This window comes from Uranotaenia lowii, chromosome 2 (genome assembly GCF_029784155.1).
Source record: "Uranotaenia lowii strain MFRU-FL chromosome 2, ASM2978415v1, whole genome shotgun sequence".
In the NCBI taxonomy this organism is placed as follows: domain Eukaryota; kingdom Metazoa; phylum Arthropoda; class Insecta; order Diptera; family Culicidae; genus Uranotaenia; species Uranotaenia lowii.
This window is the reverse complement of record NC_073692.1, coordinates 433832163-433858358: the sequence shown is the minus strand read 5'-3', so window position 1 is coordinate 433858358 and position 26196 is coordinate 433832163. Positions and strand designations below refer to the sequence as shown.

General features: G+C 41.4%; 2 protein-coding genes across 8 annotated transcripts in view; both read left to right on the top strand.

The window, feature by feature from the left end:
* Positions 1-26196, top strand: part of LOC129746472 (teneurin-m) — a 359103-nt gene that overhangs the window by 312104 nt on the left and 20803 nt on the right. For 6 of the 7 annotated variants that reach the window (XM_055740133.1, XM_055740131.1, XM_055740130.1 and 3 more), the window contains 8 exons: positions 10514-10780; positions 11886-12194; positions 14538-14818; positions 16986-17202; positions 17920-18114; positions 19234-19645; positions 19777-19910; positions 24405-24612. In XM_055740133.1, the coding sequence (XP_055596108.1) occupies positions 10514-10780; positions 11886-12194; positions 14538-14818; positions 16986-17202; positions 17920-18114; positions 19234-19645; positions 19777-19910; positions 24405-24612 (2023 nt within the window). The remainder of the gene's footprint in view (positions 1-10513; positions 10781-11885; positions 12195-14537; positions 14819-16985; positions 17203-17919; positions 18115-19233; positions 19646-19776; positions 19911-24404; positions 24613-26196) is intronic. The other variant, XM_055740128.1, reaches the window with a different exon arrangement.
* Positions 12204-14509, top strand: LOC129746474 (uncharacterized). The gene has a single exon (XM_055740134.1). The coding sequence runs from the start codon at positions 12284-12286 to the stop codon at positions 13850-13852; it is 1569 nt and encodes a 522-aa protein (XP_055596109.1). The 5' UTR covers positions 12204-12283; the 3' UTR covers positions 13853-14509.

The following is a 26196-nucleotide window of genomic DNA, read 5'->3' as shown; positions in this document are numbered from 1 at the left end:
CTCAAATTTAAAATATATTTTGAAATACGACTTTAGCTCAGAACTCAGATGAGGATTATGAACCAGGAAAAAAAAAACTTAAAAAAAGTCTAGTTTATTGAATCGGACTAGATAAAATTTATGTTCCCTTGTGTTTACCTACAAGGAAAACAAACTCCAGCACCCAACATATAGTTATTTAGCTTATCCAACTAGTTTAGTAATCCGGTCGTGTCCGTGACCGCCTCCTCTTGACTAACGAAAGCTGGCTCGCCGAAAATCCACAAAAATCACGCAAAAGGATGCAACACATGATGCGGCGCCCGGCGTCGTCGCCCCCTTCGTCGTCGACGTCGGCCTGCAGCAAGGCACGTATTCTTCCTCCGGTACCCGGGCAGCAGTGAAGTGGATTGAATGCCAACTCTTGGAGAAGCAAAACACACACACACACACACACACACACACATATGGAGTCAGCAGTCCAGTGTGCTAACTGACTGACTGCTGCGGCGTCGACGGTGCAGCGACGTCCTGTAGCATGCGATCGGACACCCTAACGACATCAATGCATCCAACAACAACAACGACTTAGGTTGAAAAATAAAACCACCTAATGCAACACCAAAACAGCCACAACAGCAAAAAAAGACCCCGAAATCAACCCCAAAATCCAATCATCATCAGTAGATAGAAAAAGCCGGCTAATGGTGAAATAGCGAAATGGCATCCCCCCTTACCCGGTGTGTTTCCCGTAATCGTGTGTGGGTCCGCCAAACGTTTGTGGCCAACGGACGATGTGGATGGATGGATACCTAGAGAGCTGCTCGTGTGTTTTGTTGCTGGTGAACCCCGGGATCATCATCATCATCATCCAGCAATGGTTTTGTTCGCCTGCAAGTTGGCAACCGGTAGACGACGGACGACCCGCTCTCGCTCTATGTGAGCTGAATTCCAAATTGAATTTTATTGTTATTTTGGAAAATCTATTAAAATGGTGTGAAATTAATAATAAATTATATTAGATTCCATAGATTTATACGGGCAGCTATCCTACGAGCGGCAAAGGATGACCCTTCGTTTATATCCTCGGATGCATTTTGGGTTCTTCTCTAGGGTTTTTGTACACGATTCTCAGTCCGAAAAAGGCGGGAAACCGCACGAATCCTGAAAACCGTTCCGTTGTAAGAGGGATTGAAGAAAAAGCTAAACCCGAACAGACACTTGGCGACCGGGAACAAATCGGAAACGAAAGGATAGGATTTATCAGCACCAGCCACTTTGACCCGGATGTATTCTTTAGCCGGGCGAATAAGGTCGTAGTGAGAAGAAGGATGCGATACCACACCATCTCTCCCGTTTCGGATTCTCCGATGATGCCACGTCTCGCGAAAAGGAAACGAGCCAAGAGGAAAAAAGGGATGTGCGAAAAGGTTTAGCGAGAAGAGACGTGGGGATTATTTTATTATACCACTTGATCGAAGTAAATTGAAGGCAAAGGTGCGTCCGTCTTTGGTGGTTCCTCGGAACGGAGCGCCGGATTTTGTCCGGGTGCTCAATGATGGCTCGAAGAATCCCACGAACAGTCGAGCGAGTAAAAATTATTGCATTTTTATAGCTGAAAAGAATGCTTCTCGGCACAATTTTCGATGCCAACGACAGACATTCACACTCACCAGTTCACCCACACACAAACACCTGCCATCGTTTGTTGAGTTGGAGTTTCCCCAGAACGACTGCCAGGTATTCCGTGCTTTACTTCAACACACCTACCTGCTGCTTGCTCACATTGCCAAAGGCGAAGAAAGTGAATACAATCGAACTTTTATGCCTTTCAACTCGATACAAAAAGGTAAACCATTTGAATCCCTCCCCATTCCCAGGAAGAAAACCCACCACCATCAACAATATTCGCTGCTGCCCTGAGTTTTCCCGAACCAATCTAAGAAAGGAAAAAGGAAGAAAACCTACTCGAAAAGAACCCAAAAGACAGGTGTTCCTTTGAGTTAAAGCTCTCTTAGCGCTGTTTCCTCGTTCTCTACTTCCGGCGATCGTTTTCCCGTACCGACTTCCAGCGGGCAAATTCTTCAACTTTAAGCGCGCGCGATAACATTCGGAAGTTCTCGTTCCCGCAAGTAAGTTTGCTGCTATTTAGCCGGGCTGGAAGGAGAATGATGGTCTGGAAAAACCGAGTCCCGGAAAAAAAGTTCAATCGATATTTCGCCCAAACTGCTGTTGCTGCTGTTTGATTTATAATTGTGATCAAAGGTGAAACTTGCTCTTCGTTCGTTCGGTCGTTCACAATCGTTCGAGCTTTCGATTCCACGCTATTCCTGAAGGTTTTGGGGGGAAGAAACGAAAAAAAAACAAGCGTGCCTACCTTAATGCTTCTCGGAAATCAATGAAGCTTTCTGGGATAACGTCCGTCCGCCTTGCCTCGAGTTTCCGTTTGTTAACATTTTAATTAACAAACGACTTTCTGATCAATAATCTGGCGAAATGATTTGTAAAACAAATCAATTTTAGACCTTTCTTGATTATCGGTATAGTATTTATGTTTGTCTTTGGGTTGAAATGATTATAATGGTAAATCTGATATCAGTAGGCTTGGAATAAAAATTGCCTGTTGTCTCTTTCGAACATCCGAGAACAGTCGCAGTACACAGCGAGAGTCACAAAGTAGGCAACGCCTCGGAGCCTACCGTGTTTAGTGAATCACTTACAAGACTCGTTTCTTTCTTTGTAATTCCAACATTCATAGAAAAATCTTCAGAAAATTGTGTATATTTTAGGAAAAAAAATGTAAGACATTTTGTTTATTCCTATAGCACATTGGTAGATTAATGGTTGAAAGTTATTTCATCACTATAAACATCGCTATCTATCATAAAACTCCCAAAGCTGTCATATTATCCAAATTACCTTCCATACTATATTGCATCGCTCAGAAACTCTTACGAAGAAATCGGCACCATAAAATTACCACTCCTTCATCAGATTACTCCCCACGTGCCACGTCACCTTAAACGATGTGACGAAAATAAGATATCAATCCAATTTTTACGACTTTTGCTCTACGTGTTCAGTTAGCTACCTCACCGTTCCTTTAGCTAGAAGAAATTGTTTCAAACCTGATGAAGTCAGAAAGCGGCGGCTGTCATTCATCACAAAATATTATTTATAAATAATTTCACAACACCACACCGCCATCCACTCAGAGGTCGACCTTTGAGGAGAAATAGCTGAAAGGCGTGCCGCAACCAACATCTTTTATCCAATGGCCAATAAATTATGAATCAAATCCTTTTCTAATCAATGGCAGTGACAACACCGGCACTAAATTGCAGTCATGTCACCGAGAGTCAGTCAGAGTTAGAATGCCTGCCTTCTTCTTCTTCCCACAGCAATGTCGTCACACAGAAAGCAATGTCGTCTGTTTCCTACGTGTGTATTTGTACGTCAAGCAACCACCAAGGGTTGATCGACAGCCTGGAGAAAAGCTGGGGAAAACGCCAACACACAGAAACACAACAGAACCGTCTAACAAAGCAAACGGAAAACTGATTATGTTAACGAATGCTTTGCCATTGTTTACTTTCCCATTTCTGAATCAACCATGCTGCTTCGCCAAGATTAAGATATGCTGCCGCTCGCTTTGCCTTCCGTTTTGCCTGCCATGCGAAATTAAATCGTGAAACGCGCCGTAGTTCATCATTTTGTCGTCCTCGTTTTGTCAAGCAGTCATTAGGGTGTCTTACCGCTACAGTTTTCTGTTTAAAAATTTTATTCGTCGACATTTGGCTGGCTGACTGGCTGCGGAATTCTTCAAAAATCGCTCGCGACAATTCATTTCCGTTCCGTTCTTGCGAGCATTTCCGCGAAACAAGTGCCCCGTCTAAGAAGTCTTAATTACTTACTTCCTTCGTTCTTTCTCTTTCACTCTCACTTTGGTGATCCCCAGTCGTCGAAAAATAGAAACGAGTTTGAGATATTAATCATACCAGCCGGTCGACAACGGATTTCTACCATCGGGCCGAAACGAACTGGAAAACTCACTCGACAGGCTTTTCCGGAGCGCGGATGCAATGTTGAGCGTTGTTTATCGTTCTGTTTTCCCGAGACCGACAGGCCTCGAAACAATCTCTCCAAGGAAAATGATATTTTCACATCATCCATTTAATTTACATTATTTTAAATTCGAAGGACTTTCTGCCACATGAAAGCTTTGGGTCTCACGTGGCTTACACAAGCAAACGTTAACTTTTGGAAAGTCTCTATCCTTCCAGTTTTGCCTTTTGCTGGGAAAGCTCAGCTGTGTTTCGGAGGGCAAGGCCACAAGTCGGAAAAGATATAAATAAATTTCAAATACATCACCGCCATGAGAAGCAAAACATCGAATATGTCTCGAAGCGCCCTACGATCCAAGTAGGCAAGCCGAGGCCCAAAAAACAACACTCCAGCGCCTACTAAGAAAAACAGAAACAAGATCCGGTGCGTTGTCTCTGCAACTGTCCCAATCCCAAGGATCCCAAAGCATCCATACACAAACACACGGCAAGCCAGGCAGGCATTCGACATAAGCAAACATGAAGAAATTTTAGGTTCAACTTTCACAATGCTGTCAGAGTCGTGACTTTGTCGGGCAAATTTTTTTCTCAAACGAAAAGTACTTCCCGAAACAGCTTAAAATATGCTTCGAGTGTATTGTTTTAAAGCCGGTGCCCAAATTAAAGACTACTTAGTATTCAAAATCGTCATCGGAACGGCACCCAGCTTTGGCCCACAAAAGGAACTTTCTGAGAGAACTCAATTCGCCAAAAACCAACTCCCCCGTCTTTTTGCCTTCTTTTCCCCGAATTTCCCCATACACACACGCCCCCCTTCAAGGCAGGCAGAGGTCTACAACATGATGGCGCACAAAGGCTGACGATGGGGTTAAGTTTTTCAAGAATTTTGCCTGGGAAACTCACTTTCAAAAAGTCATTACACATTATCGCTGCCGCAGTCTCTTCAGCAAATGACGGGGGAGCGCGATGATGACGGTCGTCTAGAAAAACCCCCAACTAAGCCTTGCTTAGACATTAAAAAGCGTGTTTTCGAACGACCATCACATCAACATCAGTATATCGTCGTCGACTTCGTCCTAGTCGTCGCCTACTTTGCCTTCGGGTTCAGGCGAAACCCAAAAATTTTACGCCATCAAAAGCTTCGAGAAAAAGGTTTACTCGCTCTGTTTGTATGCGGGGGAATGTGTGTGTGTTTTCAAATGTGTATTCGTATACGCACAAGAATTTAATTTTCTTTTAAACAAACATCAAACGACCGAAACCGACCCCGGCTTTCCTCGCTCGGGAAGTAGTGTGGGAAAAAGCCTCAGTCAAAAGGGATCCGTCGTCGTCGTCGTCGTCTCGGTGGATTTTCTAATTTTCATTTCCCTCACTTAACGAGGATCGCTTCAGGTTGAGTTGCTTTGTTGGAGCGACGAAGTGTATTAAAATAACATCATCATACACTGACTGTTGTGTCCAATTTCGGGAAAACCTTGCTCTAGGTTATTCAAAATATCAGAACGCCTATTGAGTACGTACAAAGTTACAACGAACATCAACTAAACGTCAAACGAAAGTGTTTGGTTTTGAACAGTTATGCTGAAATGAGATTAGATTTTCATAAGAACTCAGAGCTCTAAACTAGCTGTTATGATAGTATTTTGAGTTAGGAACACAAGTAACATTTAAAGTTTTTTGCAGACTTCTAGACCAAGTTGGCTAGAAGAGTTTAACAAAACTATCGGTGTTACTTGGAGAATAGTTGGGTTGAAGTCTGCACAGTTGAAATCATAGACAAAAATCACAAAAAGTTATATTGAATCTAAATTATGTTTCAATTAATACAAATCGCACGCCAAACCCCAACCGTGAGGCATTCTGCCATGGCACGTGTGTGTAACCCGTTGATTCATCTGAGTATCAATTTTCACTCGATTAAAATAACACACATGCGTTGAAGAAGATTTAATTAAAAACACTTTAATTCGGCAAACAGGGTTAAATTTTATAACGAACTCTTTTTACTAGTTGCCCAAAACTCCGTTTTCAATCAATAGGAATTCATGGGACAACTTCTTTAACTGTACTTGAAAAATAGAGAAACAAATTATTTTTGAATACTATCAAATTCTGTTTCGAATTTGGTTCAAGTAGCATGGATTCGTGTTACTTGGATAACAACATCCCCATTCTTATCTAAGAAAGTGGAACATCAAATTCTCCCAAGTAGGCTTGTGAAAAAAAATTTCATTGCAACTAACTTCTACCCTCAACAGTTTTTGTGACGCAAAGGGGCAAAATAATGAATTGTCAGTGGTTGCTACGATCTTTATCGACCGGTAATGTTTTTCACCCAAGGATTTAAAGGGATCGAAACAAAAGACGCACACCATGTTTCATCATTATCAACGGGCTCGATGAGACGCAAATTTAGCTGCATTCTCCCGTGGCAAACCAGGAAGATGAGGATAAAAAAAAATTCTCCGACCAGCTTTCAAACGCCTGATGAAAACCAAACAATGGCCAATGATGGCAATGACGACGTCCCTTAGACCGACAACCCCTTGTAGATGGCAAATATTCTCCCGAGATGTTTGCGATGCTTGGGTGACGGGAAGCTGAGCAAATAATAAAGCATGATTAATTAGCAACAAATCACAAAGGATGCCCCCTTCTCTTTTTCTTTTAACGACCACCGGCTGGTGAATGGGTTAAGATAAAAACTATGTTCTCAATCCTGGCAATACATCCGAACAATAATTTAAACCCAACCCGTCAAATCATGGCCTGGAACGGGGTAGGTACGTGGGATTGAAGATTGTAGAGGGGAGATGATTCATTAATTGCCTCCGGACCAAACCCGGCTAAACCAAGTGACTTTAAGACAATCAGCTGAGCTGAAGATATAATGTTTTTGCCGGATTTTCCCCCCGAAAGTTGGCTTGTAGCAAGTGTAAAAAGTTGACACATTTCGGGGTGTAAGTATGATAGTAACACTTTGCCCCGAAACTACACAGAAGCGGCATTGGGCAACGCTTATGAGCAGAATGGTTAGCATCAAGCAAATGTTCAATTAAGACACATTAAATAGCATGACTTTTGAAAAAGTTCACTTTAAAACGAGATGAGGATTGCCACCGCTCGCAATCGAAAGCGAAGGGTTTAAAGTTGGACGTTGGAAGTCAAGTGAGATTGATTATGTGATATTTTGAATTCATAATTGAAAAACAACAATAGAAGACAAGAAGGCAGCACAAGAACAAGTTTTCCAGCTAGGGATGAGATGCGTTTTAGCCCCGGTTTTCATTGTGAATGCTTCCGGCAAGGAACGGTGAGGTAGCTAATTTTAATTAATTTTCATTTTTCTAAATAAACTTCTCTTAACACAGAACGTCACTCAGCAAACCACACTTTCAGAGGGTTCCGGCGATGGAGAATGATGATTTTCCATTAAAAGGCAATAAATGAACGCTTTTGTTTTGTTTTTCAATCAATTTCAAGCGTTTGTTTTCGGCATCAAAGCGGCCAACAAGTCATAATCTAATCGATAAATCAGTGTCGTTGACACAAGCCGAAATCCTTTGACACTTTATCGGAAACCATCGTTCATAAAACAACTCCGACAACCACCGCTGTATTGAGGAATCAAATCTAGACCGGGCCCTAATGAAAATATTCCGTGTCTATTGATAATTTGAATTAATTTAAATGCCTTTCCATACCTCGGAAAATGGGGCTTCTCGTTTCCCCCTTTCGCTATCTTCAACCTAAGCCTAGCTCTAATATATTCCTCAAATTTTGGGGCCACCAGTTCCTTTTTCACCGCGCCTCACTCAATTAGGAAAATTGCGATCTATTGCTTTTCTTTACGACTTCCAAGACGTCGAGCGACGACGGCTGTTTACTTTCGCCTCGCCACACCACTACTAGCGTGTGATTTCTTCGAGCCTAATTAAGCCCAATCCATCATGGCGATGTTTACTTCCGCTATCGTCACTTTCGCAGCTCGCCTACTGCCATCCGAAAAAATAGGGACAACGACGCGACGAAACAAACCGACATCTCAAATCGATTCCCAAGACGAAAGATGATTGAACAGATAGCGCTGAAACTTTTTTTTTGAAGACACAAACAAAAATCTTTCTTTGTCGCTTATCATCCCTTTTCAATCAGCTGGTTGTTTCTTTGCTTTAAGCGGGAAAAAAGACCCTGTCGTTCCCGAATTCTCATCCTTGCATTCCTATTTTTGCAAAAACCAAGAACAAAAAGCAAACAACCGATTGAGCAAAACGTTTCCAATAGAATCAGGGAGCAAAAATCAAATCAACTAAGTGAATGGTGGTGGTCCCGCCTCATGCTCATGGCTCATGGACACAAGTGAAAGAATGTCGTAAACGTGCGTGATTTCATTTACTTTCTTCCGCGAACCGTTCTTTGCAAAAAGACTGAAGGCAAGGTCGAGCTGCTACAAATGAAACAATAGTCAAGTTCCGTCCGTGAAAAGTTCGACAAAGACGCTTCGAGGACAACATTGCTGACATCTGTTGAGCGCCACCCACTTTGAGCAAGGCGGCGCCGATTCTCGAATGACTAAGAAAAACGGGACTCTTCTTAGCTGGGCTAAAAAGGAAGCGCCAGAGTAATAAATTTGTAACGTTTTTCTCCGGTACTTTTTCCACTTCCGGAATCTGGAACGTGCGGAGACGAAAGCTTATTCTATACCCAGCAGCAGCTCATCGGAAGTCGAGTGCCGAGCTTGCCGAAGGGTAATAAATTTAACCAACATTCCGTACGCTCATTCGTGTGTTTGCCAAGGCTCGGAGTTTGTCGATTTACAAAATATATCCATACACACAAGATGGCGCCACTTGATTCGGCAAGCCACAAACATACAGAAACGTCATTTCACTCGCAATGTGACAGCACCGAATGGGACACCATATTTCTTCGTGTCACTCAACAACGAGCACGGCTGTAATTATATTTTAATTCCTCTCGATGTGTAGCTTTTACCATATCGTAAAACTGTCACCGCGCTCTGGAGGTATTTTATATCAATTGCTTGCCATAAATTTGATTAAACGATCTACCAGCCGGATATTAGCGATACAAACAATCGTAACAGATGGCGAGAGTCGGAAGCTGTCTTCCAGCCGATGTTTGTTCTTCAAAAGGGGACAAGATGGATGTTCGAGTGAGTGGTGTTCGAGAAATTGTCACAGCCATCGGTCAAGAAGCCCATCAATTATAGTCTATTGTCGTCGTAGCAGGTACACTATCACTGTTCAATGACCAAAAGCCTTACGACCTCCTTGTCTGTGTCAGCTAATTATTGCCATTTAACGTTTTTGTGGAGTAAACGATTACGGCATAAAGTCAGAGAAAAAGAATATCGATTATTCTTCGTTAAAATCATTTTTATTCTATTCAGAAAATGTCTGTATAAGTGTTTTCGAATTAATCTTCTATGAAGAAACAAAAAGCAATCGTATCAACCCAGCAATGTAATAAGCTTAAATTTAATTCATATTAATCTACAAATTTTCATGGAAACAATTCTTTCTTACATAATATCATACATAATATAGGTTTTCGAAAAGAACGTTATTTTGATAATCAATTTCATACTGCTCTCGGATGATTTTTTTCTGACTGGGGAAAGTCTCGCCAACGGCATACTTTGATCGACATTTTCATCAAAGCAATCCGGAGTAGGAAAGAAGAAATTCGAAACGGACCATGAAATCTCTTCGTTAGCAAGCGGCGGCCATTTCAAAACAAATTACTTCACACCGGTTTGATTTTTCACTCATTCTTAATCTTGATTTGAGTTTAGGGCAAAAAATACACTCATAAACACCCATCAGCGTCGTCGTTCGAATGAATGAAGCAACAAACTGGAGGAGGGTCGCGACGCGTGCCGGGATTTAGTGGAAGCACGTGTCACACGCACGCAACGCAAATACCTTCGCAAAAGCCCTGGCTAAGCACCAGTCAACCGAACGTATCCAAACAGATCGTTCTGTGTTGATCCAAATTATGCTTAATGTGTTTATTTTGCAATGCTGGTAGCGGTCGTTAAAGTTCACACAGAGGAAAAACCATCATCGAGGCACCGGCTCATCCGCTCGATAAGTGTGTGAGAAAATAAATTCCGATTAAGTTATTCTCGCAACCGTACGCTTCGCCGTTAGGCGAACTGAGCTGAAACAGATTGAAATTTATGTTAATTGATCTCTTCTTTTCGTTTCACCTGCAAATGACCTGCCATTAGCGTATAAAGTTCAAACTTTGGGTCCGAAAAAAACGGGAACCATATCATTATACATTCGTTCTCAATTTGCTCGCCGTTGGGGCTGCGCAAATTATACGGGACGGATTCGCTCCCATCCAGAAGCCCTCTTCCTGCTATCTGAAATTCAATTTTTTATTAGATTACCTTCTTCGTGCTCATCCCTGTCATTTCCTACCCTTCTTTCTAATTGCAGCAATTAATAACAAAGGATCACCAATAGACTACAAAACGGGCTCGGCCTGCTCAACGCCGACGAAGGATACGCTCAAGAGCTACGACCGAAACTACATGGGGCCAGTTCTGCCACCACGGAGCGCCATGTGCAGTCCCCCATCACACCACTACTCAGCGCCGCTCAACTTCCGGAAGGGCTTCACCTTCAACAAATGCACGTGGAAGTGCACGGCGATATTAGTTATACTATTAAGTGTTATACTGGTTATAACATTACTATTAACAGGTAATTATAAGCTTTTATTCAAATTTAATAACATAATCATCGGAGCCGATAGACATGTGCGATGCGGCATTTATACACCGACCTATGGTAGATAGCACAACAGTTTTGCATCGCTTGATAAATATGTGATCACATTCGGGCAGCCGACACGAGAGCCGTAAAATTTGAGGGAAAAAATGCTAGTGACCATTCTCGTGGCCAATTTTCATCATTCTGCCATTCTCCGACCATCCTGATGGCGGAGGAACAGCGCTAAATGGCACTGGCCATTAGCTCTGATATCCTTCCTTCAGCGAAAAAAAAACCATTCAACATATGAGCGAATTTTAAGATATGCCCATGGAAAGCAATTTCCACACAAAACCCCTTTCAGGGTGAGTCGTATAGTTGCTTTTTCCAACAACACTTTCTCCTCAGCCCAGAACCATGAGCCTTGAAACTCTATATCATGTCATTAAAAAAGCCTTGCCCGGGCGCGCGATTGGTTCTGTCGGACCGACAGAAGCCGTAATCCGACTACAGCACCGGGGTGTAATTTTCGGTGATTTTTAATCACTCAATTTGTGTTTGATGGCAATTGGCCTGTGTTGGTCTTTCGAAATCGGCCCACACTACAAACCTAAGCGCAGAGTTTTTAACTAACATGCTACTGGAAATTAGCAGCTTCCAATTTCAAGTGACCATTAAAGGCCTTTCTGAGCTTGGTCGTTGGTTGTTGATTTGCCATATGGGTAGTAGGCGGTAGTAGGAGGGGGAATGGACGGGATTTGTCCTTTTTAATGACTCATTACATCCATCTGGCTCTTTGCGGTCGATTGCAGCTTAAAGGTATTAAAGTAGGGGTTTTCTGGTTTTCTCATTATGCTGCAAAAGCGATTTTATTTGACGAAAAGTCACAATTCAGCCACCTGTGAAACAAGTGTTTTTGCATCAAAAATGCATTTGTTAGCAATCAAAGTGACAAGTGTGCCATCTCGTTGTGGTTTTCAGCTCACACGGCCTACTGTTTGATTGTGGTTTTTCAACTGATGTTGCTATCGGCTCCAATGACAACTGTTTAATAAATAAATGTACTGACAGGTTATTTTTTGATTTTTACTTGCAGCTTCTAATGTGTTAAGTATATCATATCCTACCACCAACCCTTGTACAGTTCTAGTCGATGAAAAGGCAGAAATTTCTGCGGCCAAAAGTACGATAGCGGACGCGAATCGGTCACCGGCAGTGAGCAATTTCCCTGGACGGCCCAAACCGTCCAGCAGTAGCATCAATCCAGCCGATTCGCCGTCGCTGAGTTCCGCTTCCACATCGTCCGCGACGTCATCTTCGTCTTCATCAGCGGCGTCCACAGCGCCGGCCAACAGCAATAGCAATAACGCCAATGCCAACAATAACAACAACAACAATGCAGGAGGTACAGTAACTCAACGCAAACATAGTAGGCCTCGTAGAAGTGTTGTTTCTAACAGTAATCCGGAAGCGGGCACCGGAATTGACACCGCAATGCCTGACTTTCCGCCACAAATAACCGCTGATGGGTCTGCTGATTATTATTTGGATAGTTTAGTTTTGCATGACGTTAGCGTAGATACAGTCAGTAGTAGACCAACTATTTCTGACACTGATGGTGATGGTATTAGCGATAATGGTGTTAGTTTATCAGACCTTGTGGGTATAGAGGTTGTAAGTGATGATGATGGTGACTATTTAACAACATCATCTTCTAAAACATTCCCAGAAAGCACCTTCGTACCCGACGATGAAACTACTCTCCCAACATATTCCGCTTTGTTTGTCTCGTCTTCAAACGCTGCTCCTTCTATTCCCTATCCATCTTCCTCTTTATCACAATCACATCCATCGCCATCGCCTTCCACCGGCACCAGTTCCGAACCAGCGGCAGATGTTGAATATGACCAAAATTCATACGTCTTCGAGGAACAACCGACCGACAGACAGGAGGATGAAATTTTTACCACTAATGATAACGGCATAGCATATGTTTCAACCAACAATGATCCTGATTTAATCACAAATAATTCATTTGATGTGGAATTAACTGCTCCGAGACTGAGGTCCTTGCCAGCCACTGATTTTCCTTTTCCGACGACGGAACAGCCCGAGCAACCCATGGAAGTGGATGATATCTTCCTAATAAACGACCAGCAGAAGCTCCGTTTTGTTGAGGAAGAAAAATTACCGAATGATGATCCATCAGCCTTGTACGAGCATTTTGGCGAGGCAGAAGCTGGTATGGATGTGGAACTCATCAGCCTCGAGGATGGACCTATTAGTGGCGAAGAGATGCGAAAGGCAAAAAGTAAGCTGTTCTACAAGAACGTACAACGATTAGACGAGCTGGAAGAGCAGGATGTGGAAAAGGTCGAAATTCACACCCTTCCATCGACTAATGAGATCAAAACCCAGCCGCCTCCATCAAGTCCACGACCATCAGAACCGGCGATGGTTAATGCTATTCCTGTTACGTTGACCCCTCATGTTCCCGTTTATCTGATTCAGGAAGGTAATGGTACCAGTCAAGAAAAGACGGATTCTGGTCAGTTGCCACGATTGTTGGTTAACATTTCCATCGCATCCGACCATGGAAGTGGCACAGTACAACACTCGGTTTATGTTCTGCAAGTGACTATACCCACTCCAGCGGAAAACATTCCACCGCCAAAATCTCAAACTGAACAAGCTACTGCGTGTCCACCTGAACCCCCACCTGCTCCACCCTGTCCTATAAAATGCCCAAATTCCTCTTTTTTCGAAAAATACCGTGTTTTAAGCATAATCGATGATGAGAGCAACAGCACAGAGCTGGAAGAGGAGTCCTCGGATGAATCAGCCTTGCTTGAATCTTCCACTGATTTTACCACAACCACAACCAGCAGTAGCAGCAGCAACAATTTTTCAACAACGGTCAGCGAATACGAGTCCCCAGCGACTGTCACCCAACTTCCAGAAATTTTACCTACATGCCCGGAACTTAAACCGGCACCAATTTTGATCCTGGAAGGTGAGACAATTCACACACAACGTTCTCAATCCACTAACGAACATCTGTAGCAACGCAAAAATGCAAAGTTGAGCATCATCCCTCCCAAGCGTCGAACAACTTTGCGCCGCTCTCTGTACATACAAAAAGGCTCATACATAGATTAAGGTGACGATGCCGACGCGGCGAGGCCGGCAAACGAGACCAACCCGAGGCAAAAATCCCAAGGATTCTAAACTTCTCCGGCGAACTAACATTCATTCTCGAAAGCCATCCTCCTAGCAAGTGCTAACCAGAAATCGCATTGACATTCCGCACTTTTTGTTGTCACCAACCAGTGTACACACCTCGCTCCTTGTCTATAGAATCTCCAAACATTCCCCTCTTAATTCCTTCACCAACCTACCCACCCTATTATACTGTGTGTGTGGTGTGTGGAAAAATGCTTTGCATGCTTCACTTTGCCTTTAAATTGTGTCTCCAGCAGTGAAGGAACCACTGCTGGAGGAATTAATGATTATTCAACCAACGCGCTCATCAACTTTCCCAAAGTATTAAACCTAGTCATGCCCTAGTCTTTCGTCGTGTTGGAGTTTACTAACATTTCTGTCTTCTGTCTTCCTTTTTTCTCTCTTCTTCCTATCTATGCTAAACGCAAAAAAAATGCAACCTGTATGCACTTTGGGACGCATTGGATTTTCCACTCCAATTCCTTTTCGACAAAAACAAAAAAAAAACACCCTAAAACTATAACAGGTGCACGAACATTCCCAGCACGAAGTTTCCCACCGGATGGAACCACCTTCGCCCAGATAAACCTGGGCCAGCGGCTCGCCAAGGAAATTGCCCCGTACAGCTACTGGAACATGCAGTTCTACCAGTCGGAACCGGCCTACGTCAAGTTCGACTACGGGATACCGCGGGGCGCCTCGATCGGAGTGTACGCACGGCGCAATGCACTGCCCACCCACACCCAGTACCACTTCAAGGAGGTGCTCAGCGGTTTCAACGCCCGCCAGACACGTGCCGCCAGTCATGTAAGTATTTTCTTTTTCTGTTATTATCCTTGTATACTGTCTCTTTAAAAGTGTGGTGATTATAGAAAACAAAGCAGGCATTTAAACGTCGTCGTCGGCTTGTTTTAATTTGGTCGCCACGTGGTCCACACCAGCCAACTGTGATCTAATGACACTCATTAATGGAATTGATTTCCAGTTTAGCTCTTGGAAACATTGTTTTCGTTCACAGTTTTGATTTTCTCTGAAATCTAAAAAGTTTCAACCAACGTCCACCATTTAAAAAATTTAAAATTTGAAGCTGTGTTTAGACGTTTAAAAGATTCAAGCTTTAAATATTTCCACAGCCACCACATTTCAGCACTAATTGTGTTCGATCCGAAAATCTCACAGGCTAAAATAACATCCCAATTAACCTTCTAGTTACATACACCCTTCATGCAGCTTACCAAACTTTCCCTTGCCCCGCGCAGCATCTTCTCACTCGACAAAACATCCCAAATGCTATTTAATGCCGCAAATTTTCACCAATCCGATCCGACACCTGCTGAAATGCTGGAAATGTGTATGCATGCAGCCATTCTATCTGTGCCTCTCTCTGGTATGGGTGTGTGGGCGAATCCTTTCTCGACACCACAAAATTGATTCCTCCAGCAACGTGTTTTCCACCAGCATGTTTGAGCTAGGCGGCAACGTTCTTGAAACCTGGCTGAAGGCTGAAGCATCCCAAAATTGCTTTGATCCCCCTCGTTGTCTTCGTTACTCGTTGATAAACCTCGAGTGCAACCACTCACTTTTCCCGAGTTATGCACCCTCTACCCTAGGCTTTCGATATTCGAGGCGACAGAAACGTGTGCCTACATGCTGATGTTGGCACAGAGGGAAGAACGAGGAATCTTCTCCCATCATCCTAGATGCTGAGGCTGTTCCTAATATCTTTCTTGGGTGGGAAACGCCTGCCGCACCATCCGCCCCGCAATCTTCAGTATAGATCATATAAATGTCGACCATCATCGTCGTCATCATCATCTTCGTCTTCATCAGAAGCTCCTAGACCTGAGGAAATAACAGCTCACCGATTAATTACGATTTCGCAAATAAGCATCCCTTCTGCTTCCCGGGGTGTTCCATTTCGTCGTTAACGTTTTCAATGTTTTCTATCTGGTGCGTGGTAATTGATTTCTTTTTGATCGGCTCTATTTCGAGCATGTCTGCTGCCAGCCTACTTTGCTCGAAGGGAGAAATCTCTGTCACCCCCAGCAGCCCGGGGCTTTGTGAGTTTTCCTAACTAACTAGATCACACAATCCCCCACAAAGCCTAATTTGTTTCATTTTCAAAACGATTCTCGAAGTCGGGTTCCCAAGCAAATTAGTTTGTTTTGAGAAGCATCTGAAAGCAAGATAAACATTTTTATCAAAAATAAAATCACTTTTTTTGATAAAAATGTTTTCCAAGTTGGGAAACACTTTCGTTTGGCAACACAAGTTTGGTTTTGATTAGCTTATTTGCAGAAAATAAGCCTAACGAAAACTGTTTCTCTTTCTTCCGATTTAGAACAGAAAGGAGTGGCTTTAAGTGGAAAACCTATAAAGATAATCAAAACCAGGGCACTTTGAACCGAACCAATCCTTGATTTGCCGAAAAATTCTTCAAGAACACACAACCCAACCGCTTATCGATCTTTGGAGCACAACAACCTTGTATTGGCTATAGGGAAAATTTCTCAAACAAGCTAGCAGACGAAACCTATGGAGACTAAGTGATTGAACCCAACCTTCAGCTGCTAGTGTTTCGAAACCTAACTCCTCTTGTAACTGATGTGGCGTGTATAAACACTCGCTCCCATAAACGATTCAGGTAGCATGAGTGAGGGAAAAGGCATAAATCCTACTATTTAAGAAACCCGCTTTAGGCCCAAGCGTCGGCCTAATCAAGGGAAGCGAAACGTTGCGTGTTTATGCACCACCCAAAACATCCCGCCCAAAAGTTTATATCATTGACCAACTCCTTCCTAGTTCGTTCGATGGCCAATGGCGAGAAAGGACTCCCGGAACAAAACCAGGGAAAACCCCAAGAAAGCTCTTTCATTAAACATTCCTTCGCTTCCTTCTTATCGGATGCCGCGCATCGAAACGACCGTTATCGATTTTTCCGGCTAACCTGAATATTTACATTTTCTCCTTTCAGCCGCTAATGCGTCGGGAAGTGACCCGGTACATGGAACCCGGCCACTGGTTCCTGTCGATCTACAACGACGATGGCGATGCCCAGGAGATTACGTTCTACGGGCTCGTGGCCGAGGATATGACCCAGAACTGCCCGAACGGATGCTCCGGCAATGGTCAGTGCCTGTTGGGGCACTGCCAGTGCAATCCCGGTTATGGAAGTGACGATTGTAGTGAAAGTAAGTGCCATTTTAATGCTCTTCTGATCTAAATTCTATGAAAAAACAAAACGAACGTAAACTACATTAATAATTTTTTTAATTGATAGACTATTTTAATTGAATTTTATGGAAGAAACATGGATAAAGTTAAGATAAGTAGGCGTTCTAAAGTACAAAAAAATACCACCTGTGAATGTTTTTCTAACAAAAAAAAGTTTAAAAAAAGTCAATTTCTAGCTATCTCTAAACTTGAGATAAGAATCAGAAAAAAAAATCAAAATCTATATCGGAATTTAAAAACAAAAATTGAGAATCGGAATTCATAATCAGTACTAGAAATCAGAATTGAGAGTTTGGAAATAAATTCCAAAATAGAAAATCCAGTTTAAGATTGAAAGTTTACAATTCGAGCTCGGATTCGGGGAACATAAAAAAATACTTTTTTTTATTACCTGAAAATTATATTAAATAATTTCTCACATTTTCTACCAACACTGGAAAACATATAAAATATTCATAAGTCGACCATTGTCATTAAGGTGGATAAAGAAAGCATTTAGGTTTCATTAGGTAGCATAGGTTGTTTAGGTTGTTTAATGCAGATTCGGAATTCAGAATAAAAATCCAGGATAAATACCCAGAATCGAAATTTAGAATAGAAATTCGAATTCAGAAGATTAGACAAAAAATAATAATACCTGCTTTAATCTACCATTTTTCCCTCTCTCATTCCAGGTGTCTGTCCCGTTCTTTGCTCCCAACGAGGTGAATACATCAACGGCGAATGCCAGTGCAATCCGGGCTGGAAGGGCAAGGAATGTTCGCTGCGGCACGACGAGTGCGAGGTCCCTGATTGCAACGGCCATGGGCACTGCGTCAGCGGCAAGTGTTCGTGCGTGCGCGGCTACAAGGGAAAATTCTGCGAAGAAGGTACATTTTACAAAGCTAAGATTCTCTCCTCCATTGCGGTACGACTACGACAAACGGGTTGAAGAATGGGGCGAAAGAACGCGAGAAGGCGATGGCGGCGTCGTCGTCTCCGTCTAAAATGCAGTTACTATAGGGGTTTAATTTTTAATTTGCGAAAATTGCAGTTTAAGTTTTGCCACCCCTTCGCTGCTTTCCGTTTCTCTCGTTGGTTGTTTTGTTGTGCTGGATGAGGATGGGATAGTTTTTTTTTTTTGTATAAATTTTGAATAGTGTTGCAACCGGCGGCATCAGCAAGAGTTGGTTTCGAATTTGTCTCTCATCTTCGTTTGGGGCGGAGTGCCATGTGAAACCCGAGAAGCGAACAAGATGTGATATAAATAATTTAAATTAATTACAAAGTACCAAGCAAATGAGACAAAGCACTGCGGTTTTCCAGTTTGGTTTGATTTTTTTTTACTTTGGTTCTCTTCTAGCAGCATAACTACAAATTTCTCTACTTTCAGACATTTATTATTTATTTTCTTCTCGATCCACACTGACCTGCTTTTTGCTACATCTTTCTGACAACCTTTTTTAACTCTCAGTACACTACCTCTTGCTGTAATAAGACTGCAGTATTTCTTCTGCTATCCACAACACCCATCACACACACTTACTTTTGTCTCTCTGGAGCCACTGGGTGAGGATTAACATTGCACCACTCGCCAGTGCTTTGTTGTAGTATTTGCTGTCATCATTCTTCGCACATAGCAGTATCAAAAGTAAAGAGAAAAACTACCTTCCTCAGTTCACTCATTTTTTCCCCATAGGGTAATTTGATTATGCGAGGGAATAAGGCACCAACAAGTAAACAAAACTACACGCCGTACTGACCTAAACTAACTCTCTGCTGCATTGTCCTAACAAAGAAGACACGAAACATCGACTGAAGTCCCAGTCCTCCTCTCTTTGTAACGCCATAACAAGTTATGCAACAGGACCGGTGTGCAACAAACAACACACCGGGCCGTCACTAATGATAACAGCACTAACCACCAGGATGTTTTTCTTTTGCTCTTTTTTCGCTTCTCCATCTATTCTCCATTATCTCCGACGACGACTATGATGATGGCTCTGCAGTGGACTGCCCGCATCCGACCTGCTCCGGCCATGGGTTCTGCGCCCAGGGAACGTGCATCTGCAAGAAAGGCTGGAAGGGTCCGGACTGTGCCACCATGGACCAGGATGCGCTGCAGTGTCTTCCGGATTGTTCCGGCCACGGAAGCTTCGACTTGGACACGCAAACCTGTACCTGCGAGCCGAAGTGGAGCGGCGAGGACTGCTCGCAGGAGCTGTGCGATCTGAACTGCGGTCAGCATGGGCGCTGCGTGGGCGACAGCTGCACCTGTGATCCCGGCTGGGGTGGCGAATTTTGCAACAGCAAACTGTGCGATCCGCGCTGCAACGAACACGGACAGTGCAAGAACGGAACCTGTCTGTGCGTGACCGGATGGAACGGCAAACACTGCACCCTGGAAGGATGTCCGAATGGGTAAGATTGTTACTGCAGCATCTCGTCTCTCGAATGCTGGTCAGATTTTACCATCTTCTTGTTTTCAGTGCCCACCATAAGAAGAATCCGAAACACCACTAAATCAAATACTTTAATTTGTAACATTTCAGCTGCTCACAACATGGCCAGTGTCACGTGAGTGGAGAACTGATGTGGGAGTGTCGTTGCTACGAAGGCTGGGATGGCATTGATTGTTCCGTACCACTCGAGCAAAACTGCGGCGATAACAAGGATAACGATCGAGGTAGGTGCATGCTGGAGAAAAAAAATTAATCAAATTGTCCCGTGAATTAAAAGATAAGGACGAAAAAAGTAAGTCCTAAAAACCAAAAAGCAGAAACTTGCCAAACACTGCTCTGAATTTCACAATCTTTGTCTTGATGAATTCTTTGAAGTGTCAAGTTTTGGCTTGTAGAACTTTGTTTACGCCAAAACCGAAGATTTAAATTGAAATAGGTATAAATTGAAATACTTTTCTTAAGAACTACCGGATGAAGGCAGTCGATGACGTCTTTGAAATTCAACCATAGTATTTGCATGCTTTCCATTTCTATACAGTTATGAACGGTACTGAAGGTCTCCGATCTTCAGCTGATAGCTCTAAGTAGAGGAAGAGATAAAAATCAAATTATTCTGACTGATTCGTCTAGCTGACTTATAATTAGGCCTGTCTAAATTTCTTCAAGGTAGAAAAGCAGCCCACCGATAAAATAAACAAAAAACGGTGGTCAAATCGTGCGCAAAATATTTGGACTACTTGTGGGGAGATATTTTGGAAAATTTCGTAATGGACAGCATAACGAACTTTTTAGCGGTCACTTGGCAGGTTTATAGCCAGATATTTATCGTTGACAAGTCTCGCCTGTATTTCCCGGAGCTTAACAAGGATAAAAAAAAGAAAAAAAAATAGTACTTAAGAAAGCTAACGATCCGTGGAAACTGCAAATTACTCAGTCTTTCATAATGATTTACACGATGAATGGCTAAAAATACACAGAAGACTGCCTCCAGATGCGACCGTTTTCTTTGAAAAGCACTCCAATAGGTCTCACGAAGATTATACTCTGTTTAATTTGGATCTGGAATCGTGTGATTACGCAAAAACGGTGATAAAAAGTCAAATATGTTGATTTTGTGCTAAAGCAGGACAATCGGCAAAATTGAGTTATTTTGAAGGTAAAATTTCAGGAAACAGCAAACGCAATCAAAACAAGCATTGATTTGAAAAAACAAAAATAATTCATAGTATTCATTATAGATGGCACACGTGCTGCCCAAAAATTAGAGTCGAAAAATGTCTTCATTCGACGCTTTCTCAAAAACCACATGACAAAACATCACAAAATTTACATATGTAATAATTACATTACAAGGTAAATTCGCAGAAAAATTCATCAATTTACATTCATACATTCAACAGTTATTCACAAAACAAAGTGTGGCAATTTTACGAATACATTCCTTATGTTGCACGTATGGAAATATTTTTTTTTTAATTTCTTAAGATCATGGCCAAAATTTTTTTTAAAAAGTGATAAAAATTCCTACTTTTTAAGAAATCAACTGCCAAAGCTGTTCCAGGCACAATAGAAAATTTTTGAATTGGAAAGTTGACGTAATTAGCGACATTTTGGCATCTTTAGATCCATAAACCATGAAATACAGAATGTTTGACGATTATTCAAAGGTAGCTGTATTTCGAACTTATTGTCAATCTGCATGTGCTGAGACAATTCTAGCAACTAAATTCGACTTTGCCCCAGATTTTGAGAATGTTAACGCAATATTTAGGCAATAAAACTATATGCAAAAAAAAGGTAATTTCAAACTGGTTCTAGTGATGCAATTACATTGGCAATGCGATGCCTAGTATAAATATGATGATTATTTTTTGAAACTAAATTCAGAAATTCAACTTAATTCTCAAAATTCAGGGCAAAGCCGAATTTAGGTGCTAGAATTGTCTCAGATTGATTAAAATGTCTAAAAACAGCTACCTTTCAGTAATCGTAAAAATTCTGTGTTTCGTGTTTTATAAATCTAAAGATGCCAAAAAGTCACAAATCACGTCAATTTTCCAATTCATTTTTCATAAAATGTATATTATGACTGGAACATCTTTGGCGGCTGATTTATTAAAAAGCAGGGTTACTACTTTTCTACACTGTTTGTGGCAATGATCTTAAGAAATTAAAAAAAATATATATATATCCATGCATGCAGCATATTAAAAAAGCATACACCATCTTAGCCGATTTAGGCTTTACAGACTGAATAACTTAATATTAACATAGCTGCTAACTTCAGCTTTTTCAGGCACTAAGTGAAATTTTTTTTGAAAACTTAATAACTAACTTACAGCTTTTTTCCCAAAGCATGTTTTTCCGGATTTTATTCCACGGACTTTGAATAACTTTGAAATAAATGGTTGTAGCTGAATACTGTCCAAGAATCATATTTGAGTCACAATACAAGCTTTCCAAAACAATAAATTTCGAAAAAAATTGGTTGAGAAACAAGAGAGTTTTTGGCGAAAAAAGTGTCAGGGGTCATTTGTCCCTCGCTTGCATAAATAGGTATATACAATATTTAGACTGAGTCGATTTGAGGTCAATAGAGAATTTCTTAAACCTTGGGGTCTAAAAAGCTTCGTTTTGGTTTTTTAAATTCAAAATTAAGTATAACCGAGGTTCAAAACATAGTTCGATTCTATGAACTTAAAGTTAAGTACCCTTTTTTCTCCTTGCTATGGTTCAAAACGGAGTTCGAACTGCGAACTCAAAACTAATCCCATTTCGGGTAGCTACGAATAAAGGCATAAAAAAAAGTTCAAAAAAATGGAATTCGCATTCGAACTTAGTTTTGAGTATGCTTATCAGAACTGGGTTTTGCGATTTCACAATCAAACTCAAAGCTGAGGGCTGCCACTGAAGTGCTGTTTTGACTGTGGTCTAATCATAGATCGATTGCATGAACTAAAGTTGAGTTCCCTTTTTCCTCCTTGCGATAATTCAAAACGGAGTTCGAACTGCGAACTCAAACTAATCACATTTTTCCTCCGGCGAAGGAGCAAAACTGAGATCGATCTAATGAACTAAAAATTGAACCCTCCTTGTGTATATTGAACTGAAAGCACTTAGCGAGTTCGGCTGCCGAACTGCATTTTGAGTAGCTACGAATAAAGGCATGAAGAGAGTTCAAATTGCAGTTCGGCTGTCGAACTTAGGTTTGAGTATGCCAGTCAGAACTTAGTTTTTGCGTTTGCCCAGTCGAACTCAAAGTTGAGAGCTGCAACTGAAGTGCTATTTTGAACCAAAACTACTTCATTTTGAGTTTAAAACAAGGAGCGTGTACCTCGCTAGGCCCGTAGCAGTGATGTCAATTGAATTTATTGTTTTCAATGCCTAAAGATATACACCTGTTAAACAGCTAATAACTTTTTTGGCTAATGTGATACGAAGTTACGGTTTTGGACAAAGATGTTCAGCGGAAAATTTCCTTGAGAGAATTTATAAATTGACACAAAAACCATTAGTAGACTCGATTCCACAGAAGAAACAAGAATAATGTTGATTTTTTTGTACAAAATATTAAATTTTTCCATACAAACATAAAAGTTTAAATTTACTCATGTAAACGGTACTTAAAATTCTGCAAAAAATCAAGGAACGTGTTGAATCGGAATGTACAACTTATTGCGAGAAAGTTCGATATTGATAAGTATAAGAGTAGTGCACTTTTGGATGAAAATTCCTCTCACGGGTGTTTTTATCGGCAAATTATTTCATTCCAAATTTGGGCCTGATCGGATCACGGGAAGAGGTCGCTCAACGAGCCTGAAGTTTGTATGAGATTTTGAGACACGTTTGTTCGGGAGAAACATCAAAAACCAGTTTTTCATCATTAACTTTGATCCCCTTCAGTCGATTTCTTTTGAATACGATTTTTCTTAAAGCTCAAATTATGACAAATATGTCATCCGAATGCTACATTTCGATAAGAGTTAAGACAAAAAAAATTTTAAGACTTCAAATATGGGCTACCATTTTTAAGGGTGGTATTCATCACTGAATGAGGCGTCATTATGTTTGAACGCCCCGACTCATTAACAGTGATGAATACCACCCTTTAAAAAGGTAGCACTTTTTTATTTCAACTCTAATCGAAATACAGCGTTTGAATGAAGTATTTGTCATAGTTTAGGATTTAAGAAAACCCGTATTTAAAAGAAATCGTCCCAAGGGAACAAAAGTTATTGAAGAAAAACTGATTTTTGATGTTTCTCCCGAACAAAATGTCCCGGGATCCGATCTTTCCCAAATTTGGCAAGAGATCTTGTACTAGGCCTAGGATCAATTTAAGCCTGCAGCGCATAACATTTCACAGGTTTTAAATTTCCCTTAAAAAATTGAGACAGTCTATTCTACATTTAGATATCCAGTTCAAAATATTGAAGATTCTAAAAAAATTGTGTATTTTTAAAAAATGTACGCTTTGAGTCAATAATGTAAAGTTTGATAAAAAATCAAGACTAAGTAGGAAGTATAATTGTATAAAGTGCGAAATTCCACCTTTTTTCGACCTCGGGCTTTAATGTAACAAAAACAGAACTTAGGCCTCTAAGCGTTGAACACATGAAAGGGATTTAAAAGAAACTCAAATTAAATTTTGATTTATTGAAAACTGCTATAATAAAAACCCACTATTCCATGACTAATTTCCCATAATCCCATTTTAGATGGCCTTGTCGATTGCGAGGACCCCGAGTGCTGCGGAAGTCACTCGTGCAAAACCAGCCAGCTCTGTGTCTCAGCTCCGAAGCCGATCGATGTTCTACTGCGGAAGCAACCACCCGCCATTACGGCGTCCTTCTTCGAGCGCATGAAGTTCCTGATCGACGAAGGTAGCCTGCAGAACTACGCCAAACTAGAGACGTTCAACGAAAGGTAAGCCCGTCCATGTTCGGTATTTCTATGTTAAGTTTTACCGAAAACTAAAAAAAAATATCAACAACAGAGCCAAAAGACAACAGAACACACACGCACACGACCTCACTTAAATGCCATGTCAAGTTAATCTTTTTTGTTTCAAAAATGTTGTGTACATTTTGAATGAATCGATTTTCTACCAGCCTAAAATCGATGAACCAAAAGCTGTGCAAATATCAATTAAAACGAGTGCGGTTTCGCTAACGAACCTCAATCAAAACTTTGCGTTTTCCTGGAGCCACCAGACACATGTAGTGATACACCGCGTGTTGTCGAATGGCACACGGGAAAACGTGTGAGTGAAAATCAAATATTTGATTTGAACTTGATTTTCCATTGTTTAACGTTCCACTTTTTATGTTTTATTCTTTCATAAAACACACCCACACACACTTACAAACACACTCATCAACAAGGATGAACGATACTCTGTTGTGATAACTTTATATATCAATATATATATATACATTTATTATGTTGTGCCCCCGTCTATTTATACATCCTCCTGCTAATTGCCATTTGTTTTATTTTCAACGTTCCGCATAACAAAAAAAAAACATAGAACTAGCAAATCGATTTGGTACACTGAGAGAACAAAACCATTTGAACAAGCTAGACGTCTCTTGTCTTGTTGATGTTAGAGAAGAAGAAAAAAAAACAGCGAATATCATTATTAGCGTGAACAAATATGTTTATCATAAATTGATACATTAAATATTAACAAACGAATGAAGCCACGAGCCACTGTCTGCTTCCGCTGGCACGTTTGATATTATTTTTTGCACCCGATGGCGGCATTCCGTCGAGCAGCCTGGACCGACACATTCGTCCTGATCCAGGCGCAATAAAAAATTAATTTATACCAATAACGCACGATGATTATAACACCGCACTTAATGCGATAATATTTTAATTATTGCCATTGTTATGGATACCCCCAAGAGTTGGCTCCCGAACGTCAGACACAGAGAGAGAGTGAATATTTTTTATGCGAAAATGGTGAACCACACCCAAATTAGCGGTCCAGCCCCAATTCCACTCGATTGGGGTACCGTCGAGACTGGAAATTTATATCAAACCCGGTCAGATTGACGTTTGATCAATCCAGCCGGGTAGCCATTTTGCAAAATTAAAGCGTGTCAACCACCATCTTTAAATGTTTCAACAAAATTTCAACAAATTAACTTTTCCCGGTGTCAATGTTGCGTGTGCCTCCCAGGAAGCGACCACATCATCAGCAACGAATCCGTGTGACCAATTGCCGCGCAGTTAATGCACCGAGTGTGGTCCATCGTTTATTAATGAGCTGCTAAATTATGTAGCATTTTCTCATGTGTGATAACAGCTACCTCCCATCGGTTTTCGCCAAACTTCCCCGAACATCCCCAAACGTCGCATAGTCGGTCAAACCGGATTCAATTTATTTCAAATTTCAACACACTCGCGGGTCCAGTGTCCTGCAATTGGCAAAGTTAATTCTTCGTGCATATTTAATGGTATCTGCTACCTTTTGGAGCGCGAATTCCCAGGAATGTGTCAAAC